Here is a 15,547-nt window from a genome sequence, read left to right on the forward strand (position 1 = left end):
ACTATATGCAGTGTTGTGCTCAGCTTATACGGCTAAACAAGTCATCGTCCTATGCTGGGTGCCTGGCCATAGTGGCATAAAAGGCAATGAAGATGCTGACGGGAACGCTACCTCAGTAGTTTTAGCGACGCCGACAAAAACATACCAGTTCCTGCCACAGACCTTAAACCATACTTACGTCAAAAGCTGAAGAAGCACTGGCAGAAACAGTGGGATACCCAGGTATTCAATAAACTGCATTTTATCAAACCAAAATTAGGGCACTGGATATCAGAGAAAACAGCACGATACAAAGAAGTGCTCCTCTGCCGATTAAGAATAGGTCATACCTTCGGCACCCACTCTTACCTACTGAGTGGAAGTGATACTCCGTCATGTGGAAGGTGTGGCGACACCCTTACAGTGCTCCATGTCCTCATCCAGTGCAAGGAAATAGAAAGGGAGCTTAAAAAGTACTTTTATTCTGCATACCTCCAGCATATCCCATTTCACCCAGCATTCTTTCTGAGCAACGAACCGCTCTTTTACTTAAACACAGTTTTTAGCTTTCTAGATGAAGTTAACGTCTTAGAAATAATTTGACCAGGTCATGCGTAGCACAGCCTCGCCTTCGAGGCTGTAGCCGCAGTGACATGTCTTTTACCACACGCCTCTCAGCTCTCTACTTCAAGAGCCCTGTGGAGGCAGTAGTCCTTGTATGACACTTATTATATCACCTTTTCGTAGTAAAACTTTTATGCTCATTTTTTCTTTTGTCATGAATCATTGTCATTCTATTTTACGCAGTTTACAGCGACCCGTTCTTAGGCCTCTTTACAGCCACATAACATGTACATTAGCAACTCAATTTAATCACTTCATTCATAATACATAAACATTTTATTACCATATGTCATGGCGCTCTTTGGCCATAGCTGGCCCTTGCGCCATTAAACGCCACACATCATCATGTTTGCTCACACCAACATCACGTGGTATGTACTGAGTCCGGTCGGTGATTGGCGGCTGCCCTCTATCTTTCTTAGGCGAGGTTGCATGCGCTTGCCTCCGCTGGCGGTAACCCATAGGTCCAGCTCTGGGTTGTCGAGCTCTCCAGGGTGATTGAAAAGTTTAGTGAAGGAGGGGCTCTCGGTTCCCCTAAGGCAGCGGGTATCCCCTTGTCCTGCACCCACTCAAAGGGGCTTGGTAATCAGTGTGGGGTTTCAGCCAGGAAACCACCTGAGACACCCATAGAAATTTGGGATCTAGCCTGTGCTTTCCGATTAGGTATGACAGGGTTTTTCGATAAACCTATTTGCACTGGGTGCTAAACGCCGATCGTAACAATCTGTACTCTAAAGCAGGGCTCATGAGAGTTCCTTCTTAAGAAATGCAGTTTCCTTTGCCCCTTATCAGAGGTGGTACTACAGTAAAACCTTGGTAACACAAAGTTGTAAAGGCCAGAGATCTTTTCTATAGAGATAAGCATAGTCCTGAAATCAGTGAATTCATGAAGATGTATAGATTGTGCACAGCCTACATGGAGCCTTTTGAGTATGACACCAGTAGCCACTGGCTTCCTCTCAAAAGCTTAGTAACCCAGAAGCAGTATTTTCAGTCGTTCACTTCTGTCAGCACTTAAAGCCCAGACCACACTTACGCTTGCAGACGCGCGCAAGCTCACATCTACACGCTTTGCACCTGCCGCGCCTAGCGAGGAATGGCGGTTTGCATCCACAAACACGTGCGACAGCGCAAGCTCACTAACCTCGCTCGTTGACGCCTTGACAGATGCCACTTCGTACTTTGTTATTGACAGTGTTTCAAAATGCTTTGATATCTATAAATGTAATTGTTATATTTTTAGAGCTGTTACATCAGCACAAAAAGTGAAGAAGCACTTTCTTGCATGGTATAAATCTGCTTCACTGAGAGTTGAATGTACCGCACCAACGCGAGGCAGCCCAAGTGCGTGATAACAGAGAGGAGCTGTTCACCGAGATCGCACCGCATTCCAACGCGTACGAGCCGTGCCGCACCGTCTGCGCATGTGTGGGCGCACGGACGCGCGCTTGCTTGCTCGCATCCGCAAGCGTGCTTGTGGCCTGGGCTTAAGGGCAACAGCGTACTTGGCACAATGCCAACAGCGTGCTTGACACTAGAAAAGTTGGACAATTGATACTAATGTAATACTTGGAAGTTGTCATTCAAGGAGCTTATGACTGTTTCCAGACATACAAAAATCTGACTATGCTAATTTCTAAAGTGTAATGAATTCTTGACAATTCCACTTGGGAAACTGAACTGTGGAAGAGTGAATTTGGCATGCCTTGAGCAGACACCCTTAAGAGACATGACTGTTTACGCCTATAATTTAGCTTTACATTAATAGGTGCGCTTGTCATCCAAACTTAGTGAGCACAAGCATCATAGCATATTCCCAAGGCACAAAAGAAAGAGAAATTGAAGCTATTACCATGTGGCAGACTGGTCCTGATTTGTGTGTCAGTGTGCCACTGATCTCTGAGGAAGAGGTAACATCTATTCTTAAGAATAAAGACTTTGTTGACCGTAGGTGAATGGTTTCTTTCTTGACTTGGCACTTGAGTGCTCACTTTTTTTTGTCTGTTTCGACATGCTGATATCAGTGCATTATTGCACTTACAGATTGCTATGAACAGCTGTCAGTTCTTGCTTGTCCAGGTGTTGTGTGATCTTGTGGCTCAGAAGCACTCATGAACTGTACAATAAGCTAGCCTCAACTTAGAGTGAAACACCATGATTTTAGTGCTTGAGCGGGACCTGCTGCCCAAATATGTTCCTTTTCCTGGTGTATAACCAATGTGACAGGCTCAGCATGATGGCTCTTCATTTAAATAAACCATCAACAACCATTTGCTCAGTAAATCATAAAAAAATTATGGTCTCTTCGCGCAAACGAGGAAGGACAGAAAGGGACAAACTGGCACTCCCCTTGAACCCTTCCGTCCTTTCTTGTTTGCACTAAGTGAGCATAATTTTTTTATGGTCTACTGAGCAATATGAACCGACTAGACCAGCAACATGTACTTCTGGAACAACCATGTGCCTTTGCTTATCGTGTGTATTCATTCAAGAGATTGGAACCGTACAACACAGTCTGTTTTGACTTGGTCGAGCGTGAAAGGGCAAGGCTTACTTGGTAACATTGAGCTGCATTTTTGCTCGCTATCAATGATACTTACTTGCAGCAGAAAATCTTACAGGCTGAGCTATGTCATCGGCTCAGTCCCACGAGACATGTGAATGCCAGTAAAACTCTTGTTTGGGTGGCGTTCCTCCTTGCAGTGTCTGCATTTATGGAGGTGGCAACCGGCGAGAACAGATCCAGACAGTCAACCTTGGAGTGGAGATAGTCATTGCAACCCCCGGGCGCCTCAATGATCTTGTCATGAACAATATCATCGACCTCAAATACGTCACATTTTTGGTCAGTTGTCACCTCTTATTTTGCTTTAAACTGTTGTGTGTGTGACATTTAGTGAAGGCAGAACAGAACGAAAGATTTGCATGACCAAATAATAGGATGTCTCAAATCCTTTTATATTTTATAATATTATTAGACCTGTGTGAATACATTTTGGGGTTCGAAGTGGAGTCAATGCAAATAGTAATAATTTACAAGTGAATAGTTCGAATAGTTTTGAGATTTGCAGAAACCTATCGCACAACAGCCAGAAGTTGACAAAAGAGAAGAAAAACGTGCTCTACTTGCAAAGGTGCCAACGGTTTCATCTCTGGAATCAGTTTATTGTAAAATTTGTTATTCAGATAATTTCATGCAAAAATGCAAGTTATCCAACATTTCTTAAAACGGAAGCAGTACAGAAGACTTGTTTACGGACTATTGCTCAGGGTTGTTGTTCACTTTATTGAAAGTTTTGTCATGCTTGAAGTTGTGAGGGGGAGAGGTTGTTTTGAGTTCATATAGTACTTGCAGTCCGATGTGTGTAACACATCATCGAATTTTGCAAATTGTGACTTTAAGGGGGGACGTGGCTTTGAAAATCAACTTCCTTATTTCTTCATGTATTTTGATGAAAACTGGCACAAATGTTTTGAATGTCTCCCTGATACTTATATAAAAGTTTCAGAGTGATACCTTGAGAACATTTTATTGAGCAGAATTTTTCTCTCTTGAACTTTCTGGAGGGCCTGGGGAGCTTGAAAAGCACGATGGAAGGCTCGTTGAGTATTGACTGCATAGCTCAATGCGTGCTGGAGGTCGTGACAGTCTTGCCTTCTTTTTTTTCTCATATCACCAATTTTTTAGATAGTCATTTTTCAAGTTACCTTCGCACCAAGCACACTTTCGTGGTGAACGAATAGCCACACCATAAATTTATAACAAGTCAAGATAAAAATACGAGACTGTCACGACCTGCACTGTAGTCTAACGAACGTGACAAAAAAAAAATCAAAATAGGCTAAACTGTATCGAAAGAAATCAGCTCCACAAACTGAGCAGAAAGGCAAAAAAAACAGTTTTGAGAAAATGGCTCTCAAAGTTTCACCTTCTCTTCAGTTCTCTAAAACGCACCAAATTTGTAATCTTTGATGTGTTTTGTGATATGGGGCTTCTTGGACATGTCTTCTGGTCTGGTGCGCCTTCGCTCTGTCTTTTTCATTTTTGTATGGCATTCTTTACTGCTGCTATACAAATAGCATGATGCCTGGGTTTCAAACCAAGTGAGGTGCCTCACTTCTGCAGCCAGGTGTCTGTGCCAGCCCAAATGGCCTAGTGAACAGAGCTCATGATGAGGTTCTCTTTATGAATTAAAGGGGTGGTATGATAGGTATTGTTACGAGATATCGTGGCATTACGATAATAGAGTCGGTGCGCAATGTGCTAAGTCGTGGGTCCGAGGTGCCGATGCACGAAATGCCTGGTCGCGGGTCCAAGGAATAGGACGCTTGATAAGCTCAGTCGCGCAGTCCGAGGTGACGACGCGCGAAATGCCTGGTCGCGGGTCCGAGGAATAGATGCTCGATAAGCTCAGTCGCGCAGTCTGAGGTGCCGACGCGCGAAATGCCTGGTCGCGGGTCCAAGGAATAGATGCTCGATGAGCTCAGTCGCACAGTCCGAGGTGCCGATGCACGAAATGCCTGGTCGCGGGTCCAAGGAATAGATGCTCGATAAGCTCAGTCTCGCAGTCCGAGATGCCGACGCGCGAAATGCCTGGTCGCGGGTCCGAGGAATAGACGCTCAATGAGCTCAGTCATGCAGTCCGAGGTGCCGACACGTGAAATGCCTAGCTGCGGGTTCGAGGAATAGACGCTCGAGGTGCCGATGAGCGATGTGCCGATGCGCGAAATGCCTAGCCGCGAGCTCGAGGAGTCGACGCTCGATTAGCTTAGTCGTGCAGTCCGAGGTGCCGACGCGCGAAATGCCTAGCTGCGGGCTCGAGGAGTCGACGCTCGATTAGCTTAGTCGCTGAGTCCGAGGCTCGAGCAGTCGACGCTCGATTAGCTTAGTCGCTGAGTCCGAGGTGCCGACGCGCGAAATGCCTACCCGCGGGCCCGAGGAGTTGACACTTGTCGGGATATGGGGGGCAGCCAACGGCTCTCTGCCTCGGCACACCGATCCCCGCGGTTGGCGCATGCCTGCGCATTAACCGCGGTCCGGTACAAGCTCGAGGAAACAATAGACGACAACCTCATGTACACTCGGAAAGCATTTATTACGACTGCAACTGACACTTCGAGCAGGCCAGCTAACTATAGTTGACATCGCTGAGGGTTCCCTCGAAGAGAATAATACGCTAGGTAAAGAAGGGCTTCCGACTTACCAACTGGGGAACACAGGCGGCCACGGCGTTTGCCGCGGCAAGAACGCGGTTGACTAACCACGTGCGGGAATACAAGAGCGGCGGCGGAGACTTCCGCCATTGCCGCTTGCTGGGGACCAAAGAGACCCGGGCGATGTCAGCAGGATCTCACGTGACACACCCGGTGGCGCTGATAGCGCTTGCGATTCCCGTGCGCCGCCCGCGGAAGGAAAGTTTCCCCTCTCCCAACTCTCCCTGGCACGCATGCGCTTGACGCGACGTTCGCTGCCCGTGCGGCTGTTATGGGACCCGAGGATTCCCACATCCCTCCACCCTTAAATGTTGCCCTACGGCAGAGAAATCACTGGAACAATGGCATTGACCAAGTATCCGGGCGGATGCAATGGTAAACTCCGGCAGGAAATGGCAGAATCCACGTTGATAGGCAGCACAGTCCTGTGTGGCGGCCGCCCAGGTATGGCAGCTGTCACAGTGGTTGACGATGACAGGGGCTGAAGATGGCTTGCCCTCAAGATGCACGCCGCAATGTCCACCCGGGAACAGCGCGTCAGAACTTCTGCGAAGCGGCGCACGCGCCGGCACGATGAAGCTCGCACCGACGCATCCTCGTGGGAGTGTATGATTCCTCATTGTGGCTGCCACGTGCTGCTGCATCGGACCGCAAACAGAGAGGTGCCTCCGCTGCAATTTGAGGCCAAGACAGCAGGCAGGGACGTGGATGATGGCAGCAATAGCAAGTCCAGGCGGCTTCACTCGTTCTGCAAACTCGCTAAAATGCACTCCACAAACACTTAGAATTAAGGTAGTAGAGGCCGCTGCAGCATCGGCCGTCTGACACGATGCTGAACCACCAGTCTACCACATAGCTTTATGCGCCAATGAGAAAAAAAAAATCCAGTTCGTTTGAATGAAGTTATTCGCTTCGACCGAATTTTTCCAGTCCGATCCAGCGTGAAAGCGGGCGATGTTCGTATGAACGAAGCGCTCTATGGTCCCCCAAGATTTCCGTTATTCCGCCCACAAAATATTGAGTTCATCTGAACAAAATAAGCTTTCTGTTTCGAACGAGGTTTCTCCGCTCGGGCGAGTATAGTAAAACTAGCGAATCCGTTTGCACCCGCTAAATGTCACGGCATCGTCGTCTTCGAACATGCGACCGGCAGCTCCGAAGAGCCTTAGGCCTAATCGCGTCCATGACGGATAACAATACCACAAAAGACCCATAAAGGGTTCCAATGAGCCGCCGTGAGGAGATGCAGGCCTAACTAAGTGGTCCCCGCTCGCTGCTCAGCCCGCAGCTTCCGAGCCGACTCCTGGGACTGCGCCCCGCTGACGTCCTAGCCAGCGTTTCCGGCACCCGGCTCCCAGAGCCAAAGATACAGAAAGGAGGCTATTTACATATGTACAGGGAAAATCGACCACCGCGTCGACTGCTGCACTCTTGCTTCGGGCGTACTCTTAGGAGAAAATTCGCTGCAAATTTCAGCATCTACACGAGTTCGGCGAGACTGGTGCAGCGTTAACTCGCACTCCAGAAAGCACATGCCCAATCTAGCTAGGAATCACGCCTTTGGGTGAGGCCTAATATTGATGCGGACAAAGCCTTCCTCACCCCGGACCGATCGTGGTCCCGTTTTCCAAGAGCTTGCCCCATGTTGGGAACGCCAAATATTGGGATATAGGGGGAATTCCAACGGCTCTCTGCCTCGGCACACCGAGCTCCGCGGTTGGCGCATGCCTGCGCATCAACCGCGGTCCAGTACGAGCTCGAGGAAATAATAGACGACAACGACGTGTACACTTGGAAAGCATTTATTACGACTGCAGCTAACACTTCGAGCAGGCCAGCTAGCTATAGTTGACATCGCTGAGGGTTCCCTCGAAGAGAATAATACACTAAGTAAAGAAGGGCTTCCGACTTACGAACTGGGGAATACGGGTGGCAGCAGCGCTTGCCGCGGCAAGAACGCGGTTGACTAACCATGTGCGGGAATATGGGAGCGGCGGTGGAGACTTCTGCTATCGCCGCTTGCTGGAGACCAAAGAGACCCGGGTGATGTCTGTTCGCTACACTGGGACAGTCGTCGTAGATGGGTTCAGCCTGAATATTTTTTTAAACTGCTGGAAATATTGTGTCAAACAGGAAGGAGCACCTCCTTTTAGAGCAGGTAGAACAGCTCCTCTTTCTACATAAGAACTGATTGAACTAACCTTTGTTTGCAAGTGTAGTTTATCCAAAATATCATTGGTGCTTATTTGCACTCTCTTCTATTTACATATCCTCTGGTCATTGCAATATTATTTTGAATTTGTGCCCCTGTCGATGGCAGTTGTCAGCTTGCTCCCTCCCTATTTCCTTCGTGTCCTTGTGTTATATGTGTACAAACCAAATAATAATAATTAGCCTCCTACACGCACACAGGCAGTTGCAGCATGCTTCACTAGTATTCATTTACCCCTTTGTATCTTCGACAATTAATAAGTTCTACTGCACTTAATTTTGGTCTTTCTTGCACAGAACAAGTCGCTAATTAATTATGATATGCATTGGTTGCTAAGCATACCAGTTTTCAGCCACTTCTCTGCACCACAGCTATGGGATATTTGATTCATCTCAAATTACTGTTTGCTGCAAACTCAAGATCTTCTATTTGCCTTCCAACGTATGACTGCCTGAATTCGTAACATTTCTTCTTCATAAATCTTTTGCTTGCCCTGCCAGATCTTGGATGAAGCAGACCGCATGCTGGACATGGGCTTTGAGCCACAGATCAAGAAGGTGCTACTGGACATACGGCCGGACCGACAGACAGTCATGACTAGTGCCACCTGGCCGGAAGGTGTGCGCCGCCTTGCACAGCAGTACATGAACAACCCTTTCCAGGTGTTTGTCGGCTCCCTCGATCTGGCTGTGAGTATGTTGCACCAATATTTCCTAAACATTTTAAAGGGGTTGAGGCATCAAGTTTGTGGCTTGTGCGTTCTTTGCTTCAGACTTTTCTTATTGCTCCAGGAAGCATGATACACGCTCGAAGATTCAGATATTGTTGCTCAATAATTTAATATCGCATTCTTTATGTGAACGATTTTCGGTTTCGGTTTCTGGGCGCCGAGTTGGACAGTGACGTCACTGTCTAGGAAGCTTGGTCACGTGGGCCCACAAAGCTGTGACGCATGCACTGCTGCATCGTCTGCTCTCGAACCATAGGTCGGTGCACTCACTCACACTCACTCGCACTCATTTCAAAGGCGTGAGTGCGAGTGAGTGCCAGTGAGTGTGAGTGGAGGTGAGTGCGAGTGCGAGTGAGTGCCAGTGAGTGTGAGGGCAGGTGAGTGCGAGCGCGAGTGAGTGCCTGTAAGTGTGAGTAGAGGTGAGTGCGAGTGAGTACCAGTGATTGTGAGTACCAGTGATTGTGAGTGCAGGCGAGTGCCAGTGCGAGTGAGTGCCAGTGCGAGTGAGTGCCAGTGCGAGTGAGTGCCAGTGCGAGTGAGTGCCAGTGCGAGTGAGTGCGAGTGCATGTGAGTGCGAGTGAGTGAGTGTGAGTGCAGGTGAGTGCGAGTGCGAGTGAGCGCCAGTGAGTGTGAGTGGAAGTGAGTGAGTGTGAGTGCAGGTGAGTGCGAGTGAGTGCCTGTGAGTGTGAGTGGAGGTGAGTGTGAGTGCGAGTGAGCGCCAGTGAGTGTGAGTGCCAGTGAGTGTGAGTGCGAGTGAGTGCAGTGAGTGTGAGTGGAGGTGAGTGTGAACGTGAGTGAGTGCGGGGCCTGGAAAAAATTATGGTGAGTGAGTGTGAGTGAGTGTTCTCCCACACTGCCGACCTATGTCTCGAACACATGTTCTGTACCAGCGCAGGCAAACAAAACTATGCCGACAGTTGTCATGGCTAGCTGCGGCAGCTCCGATTACGGCTCTACGTCTGCGTGTTATGCGGCTCACTGCAGTTGGCTCGAGGCTCTCTAGGCTTGCCCGCTGCTGTAGGTCACCACTCATTGTACGTCACACTAATGCGGTATGACATCACTAAAACTTTCGTTACGCTTCCAACACAGTGACGTCGGTGTCAATCGCGCTAGAGATGGGTCTCGATCGCGAGAACGAGCATTTAGGCCCTCTTTGGAAGCAAATTAAAATATATTTTAAACGTATGCTGTGTCCAACACTTCATGTTGAGTGTCCTTGCATACAGAGGAAGCCTACAGTAGGCTTTATAGCCTCAAAATTTGGTGTCTCAACCCCTTTAACAGATGCCTTTGTTGGATTCTACAAAACGGTTCCTCTGTAGATTTTATTTTGATATTACAGTGAAACAGTAAAGGGAAGTTCCACTACAATTTTCATGGGGCAAAAGCCGTTGATTTCGTGCGGAGAAAGCCGTTGTCGCTGAAGGCCAGCATCCACAGTGTGGTCGATAGGAAATGTTAACCAAAGGGCAGCCAGCAGTTCGTCTGAAGTTCCGAACTTGGAAACGTAATTACTAATGATTAAATTTAAATTTATCTTGTGTATACTTCTCGAATAAACAACTTTCTGTATTTTTTTTTTCATTTTTTTTTCTTTTTTTTGTCCAGTACACTCGAACCTCGTTATAACGAAGTTGAAGGGGGAGCCGAAATCACTTCATTATATCCATAATTGCCATTTACTGCAATATAGGGCCAATGGAGTCCACAATTATAAACATGGAAATAAGAAGACGGCTTTGAGGCCCGCAAAACCGCTGCACGGCCACACGTGCGATGAAATTTGAATAAAACAACAAGAGAATCTTCGGCGTGTTCAACATGTGACTTAGCACCTGACGCAACAGCCTTTAGAGAGCTGCCTTTTGTTCCATTGTGATGGACTTTCACGTCCACTTTCCACTTGGCTTGTCGATGTCAAGCACAATGTTACTAGACTAGCTTCAGTTGTAAAACTCTCCGCCCGTGTGCTTACCGCCGCTGTCACCACTCCTTGAACAGCAGCTAGATGGCGGCGCCGTTCCATCGCGCTCCACTGCAGACGCCTTACCGCAGCTTTGAGCTCGTGCGGACGGGCAGCTTGCGCATGTTTCACGCTCGCTGGTGTTCTCCCTATAGTCGGAATTGGTGATACCATGCGAAATCGGTATCCACCTACAGCGATAGCATTTATCGAGCTAGTTGGTTCATACTGAAAGAACGGTAAACTGCACGATAGGCAGAAATGCATACAACAAAGCGCAGAAGCTGTGCTTTTAAGTGTCGTGTCTTTCTTCCTGCCGCCTAAACCTTTCATGCAGTTCACTTTTCCCATACAGCAGCCTGGCACGTTTTCCAGCTGCTTTTACTTGCTTGGCGCTTTGGTCCGGGGCAGTTATACGCCAGCTAGCGAGACCATATTTGTTATCCACAAAAATAAAAGCACAACTTTCTTGTAAACCAATTTTATTTATTTTTTTTTTATTTATTTAAGTACTGCCGGCCTGTAGTTCAGGCCTTAGGCAGGAGTGGGTATCAAATACATTTCAGAGTAGCGTAACAAAAGAAAGAAAAAGATTGCGTGACAGAACATACGTGAAAATCCAATACAAGCATAAGAACACAAGAATTTGCTGTCACGTACACTTTGAGGAATATACACGTTAAATACAAGAAAGAAAGAGCAGCACAAGTTTTGAAACACAATCAAAACTTGCGAATGCTTTATTAAAGAAAACGAAGTAAAAACAACTGTATGTCCCTATATATAGCTAAGACTTAAACTGTCACAAGGGCCATAATCTAGGCAAATGATTTGGGCCTATGTGGAAACCTTGCCTAAGAATGCATTTTTATGCAAGGTATGCGTGTATGCATGCGTGTGACTAAATAGAAATTAGAGTAGCTTGCACAAGTGACGCAAAGCTAAAGAAACAGCGGAGCTGATCAGCACCTAGCTGGTCCTGGCCTTATACGGGTTATGCTTTTCCAGAATTTATTTATTGTTGATCAATTACTTATTGATTGGCTATCGCAAGGTATTGGCCACGTATTTGGGCTAGGCTAAGCACTACCAAGTCATTTCCAGCATTTCCCAGAATTTATTGATTATTGATCGATTATCGATTAGCTATTGATTGGCTATCGCAAGGTATTGGCCACATATTTGGGCTAGGCTAAGCACTACCAAGTCATTTCCAGCATTTTCCGGAATTTATTGTTTATTGATCGATTAGCCATTGATTGGTTATCGCAAGGTGATGCGAGGTACAGCTATGCGCAGTGACGTCATTGCTCGGCGAGTTTTTCTGAACACTACGCGGGGAAGCAAAAAGCTTAGACAGCTCAGCTGTTAAAAATTTAATGATGCGTGCACTCAGTTCCTGAAAGCGTAAGGGGCACCCAACACGACTCAACTTATTATCTGACAGCTGTTCTAAGATGGCCCAGAACAGGTCACCAAACATCTCTCTTCGTTTGCGTCCCCCCCGGTTGGTTCAACAGATACGAGGGGAGGTTCGGGAACACTTTCGGCACCGCACCCTGGGCAAGTGTCCGCTTGTCTCTTGGCACCTCAACTATCTGTCCATTGATAATATACACAAACACTTTAAGATGTCCGGCTCACGAAAGTGAAAATTGCACACCATGGATTTCGCAGAGAGTTCCCGGTCGGCACGAGGAATCGCTCTGTTCAACGCCGAGCGAAGTGTCGCATTGCTGGGAGCACACAAGAAGCGGCGCGCCGAACTGTCGACATCGTGCGATAGCCGCTTGTTGCAGTCAGGAACGCAGCACGTTGGCATCGTCTGCTAATATCCGTAACAAACGTGGCGAAGGCTACAGTTTCGCGGATGACATGCTTCCTGAAATCCACCGTGAACAACCAACCACAGAATACACCAACGCTGCACCGCGTGTTTCGTCCGGCCAGTTCGCGTAGCCGGCTAGTGGGTAAGTGAAGCTGGGTGCGACGGCAGCGCCATGAAGGCGCGGGCGGGTGGCGGTTCCGCACAACGCCGCCGAGTTTTACAACTGAAGCTAGTCTAGTACCGTTGGTCGAGCAGCACGTGGCACACAACACAGCGCTCCGCCGTGTGATAGAGGAGGCAAGCGAACTTCACCGCTCCTCCTTGGCTCGGCCAGCTCATGGCCTCCATGATTGCACTGATGCCAATGCGATGTCCAGCAGCCGCGCGGTGCACTGCGGGGAAGCGAATGCACGGTGTGCCCTATGAGATTGCGCCGGGCAGGTCTCTGGGGCCAGGCCCATTTGCGACTGCTTTCGTGGCACACCATAGAGAAAAAAAGTCAATGCATTAACTCTTCCATATTATGAAGACAATAATTTTTTTGTTTTGTAGGCTTTGCCAATTTTCTTTCTTTTTTCTGAAGGAACTACTGCACTCAATATTTAATGTAATACATATAAACAAAAAGCAGAATGAATGCACTTTTCACGCATAAGTTTTATTAACGAGATGTATGTTATAAAAAAGATAAAGATTGCCAAAATCAAGATTGTGGGATAAAATTGACCAAAGTTTGTAAAAACACGATTATATCTACTAAGAAAAAAATGTGACGAAAATTATGAGATATATAAAATGTATTGCCGTCTAATAGGCATTGTCTCCGAAAAAATTTTAAAAATTTAATTGAACGGATATTCCGCTACAAGAATTCTACTGCAAGCACTACAGTTGGGCATGCCGGGCTGCGGCCGCTGATGTTCGGGGCTGGTTTGCGTCGTCGTCGCTTTCAGATTCAAAGTCTGACGAATCGTCAAAGTCAGCATCCTCCGACTCGCTGCTGCTCGATGCATCGATAAAATCAGCTGCAGATGCAGTGGAATCACGAGATTTGCACTCTCCCGAAGCGCGCACACCGCTTCGGAGCTGGACATTTTTGTGTTTTGCTTTGACGATCACCAAACTTTGGAGCACATTTAAAGATCACCGCCAAGTGGGAAAAACGCGAACTGCTAAGAAAACAAAATTATGGTTCTCCTCCTTCACATCTGATGGTGCAGTGTATCTATGAGCAGCGCAGCAGGTCTCGAAAGCGGCGTTTCAAACCATCGTTATCGGGCTAACGATGCCCAATGGGCACGGTACGGAAAGAGTTAATTTTTCGCACCGCCGCACGTAGCACGTTGCGACTTGTTCAGGCTTGCATGTGACCCCCTGAGATTGCACTAGGGAGATCTGAGGTCACACCCAGCTGTGCCTGCTTGCGCGGCGTACAGAAGTGAATACACTCTTTCACACTGCCACGCGTAGTCGCGCACCCAGGGACGCGCAAGAGAGAGCGATAGTGAGCTGTGGCTTGTGCGCAGGTGCGCAGCGTTGATAAAGACCAGTGTTGCTCAACGAGGTATTCGACGCGGGGACATGGGAGTTTTGAACTTTCGCAGCGAACAAGTGCTGAACCTCGCGGATAGCGATGTAATGGTCGCGTATGTTTTCATTTCGAACATGAATTTCGTTCGATATATCCATTGGCAGAACAATTTCACTTCTTTAACACGACGTTTTAAATACATGGATCTCAATGGGGATTTGAAGGGGAATTTCATTTACTTCATTATATTCATTATCCCGTTTCGAGATAACAAGGTTCAAGTGTACAGTAAAACCTTGTTAATTCGGAAAATCGGTTAACTCGGACGCGTCCTTTGGTCCCGGCAGGCATATGCATTACAGTTAAACCTAGATATAACGAAACTGACAAATTCCTGAGAAACTTTGTTATAAAGAGGATTTTGTTATATGCAGCTTTGGCACGAAAATTGTAAAAAGAAACGCTTACCGTATTTACTCGATTCTAGCGCGCCCTCGAGTGTAACGCGCACCCGTTTTCCAGTTTTCGTCGAAGCAGTCATCCTTGGAATGTCACACCAGGTACTGGATGCGTGGACGCGTGTCGTTTCGCACAAGCGCGAGGCATCGGAAAGGAAGAGGGAGCGTCACTATGGCGTCGTAGCGTCGTATAGCGTTACAGTATAACCCCGCTGTTGCATTCCCGGGTGCTGCATTTTCTCGGCTGTTACATCGTTTTCGGCCGGTCCCGGCACAGCTCCCATAGAACCCAATGCGTTGGTAAACCCGCTGTTGCGTCGCAACGGTGGGACCGTTCCCACATCATACGTTGCGAACTGCCACCCCACGCCGGCCCGAGCAGCCATTTTGACTTTTCATGTTGCTTGGCTTGGTAGCTTGACGATGGCATTGGTCGCCCAAAGTGCCGGGGCAACAACTATGACATATTTTGGGTTTCCACAAGCAAAAGTATGGCCCTTGAGATCCGTATTTTCTATCTAAAGATGGTGTCTATGACGCGTTGTGGCCCTAAAATTGGTTTTGGCTCATAGAGGTTCCGTATAAAGTCCAAGGGCGATAATGCAGCCGCCGCACGCCATATGCTGTATGTGCGAGTGAAAACGTGCAAGGAGAGCTGATTACCAGGTCTAAATCTCATGCGCGCAAGAAAGAAAAGCAGGGAGGAAGCGCGCCTTCTTCCGTTGCGCTCGAGGCACCAGCGAGGGGGGAGGGATAGCGGGTGGCGTTGTACTGTACTCTGGCATCAACTGCGTAATGCGCGGCGGGTCGCGCAGGCCGCATCTTGAAAGCGATCTGCGTTGGGGCAGAGTCTAAGCAGTGTAGGTGCGTCGGCGGCTCGTAGCTTTGTGCGTGCTGTGTGTTTTCCGCGCACAGTTTGCGCTGACGCGATAGACAACAGCACGAAGGTCACTTCGCTCGCTTCTGCAGCGGCGCTTCCACACGCCGCCAACGTTTGACAGCGCG

The 15,547-nt window shown here is 47.9% G+C and overlaps 1 protein-coding gene across 2 annotated transcripts in view; it reads left to right on the top strand.

Moving 5' to 3' along the window:
* LOC119466402 (probable ATP-dependent RNA helicase DDX43) overlaps positions 1-15,547 on the top strand; it is a 176,023-nt gene that overhangs the window by 94,641 nt on the left and 65,835 nt on the right. For both annotated transcript variants that reach the window (XM_049657255.1, XM_049657256.1), the window contains 2 exons: positions 3,307-3,448; positions 8,530-8,718. In XM_049657255.1, coding sequence (XP_049513212.1) covers positions 3,307-3,448; positions 8,530-8,718 — 331 coding nt within the window. The remainder of the gene's footprint in view (positions 1-3,306; positions 3,449-8,529; positions 8,719-15,547) is intronic.

Source organism: Dermacentor silvarum, chromosome 10 (assembly GCF_013339745.2).
Source record: "Dermacentor silvarum isolate Dsil-2018 chromosome 10, BIME_Dsil_1.4, whole genome shotgun sequence".
NCBI lineage: Eukaryota > Metazoa > Arthropoda > Arachnida > Ixodida > Ixodidae > Dermacentor > Dermacentor silvarum.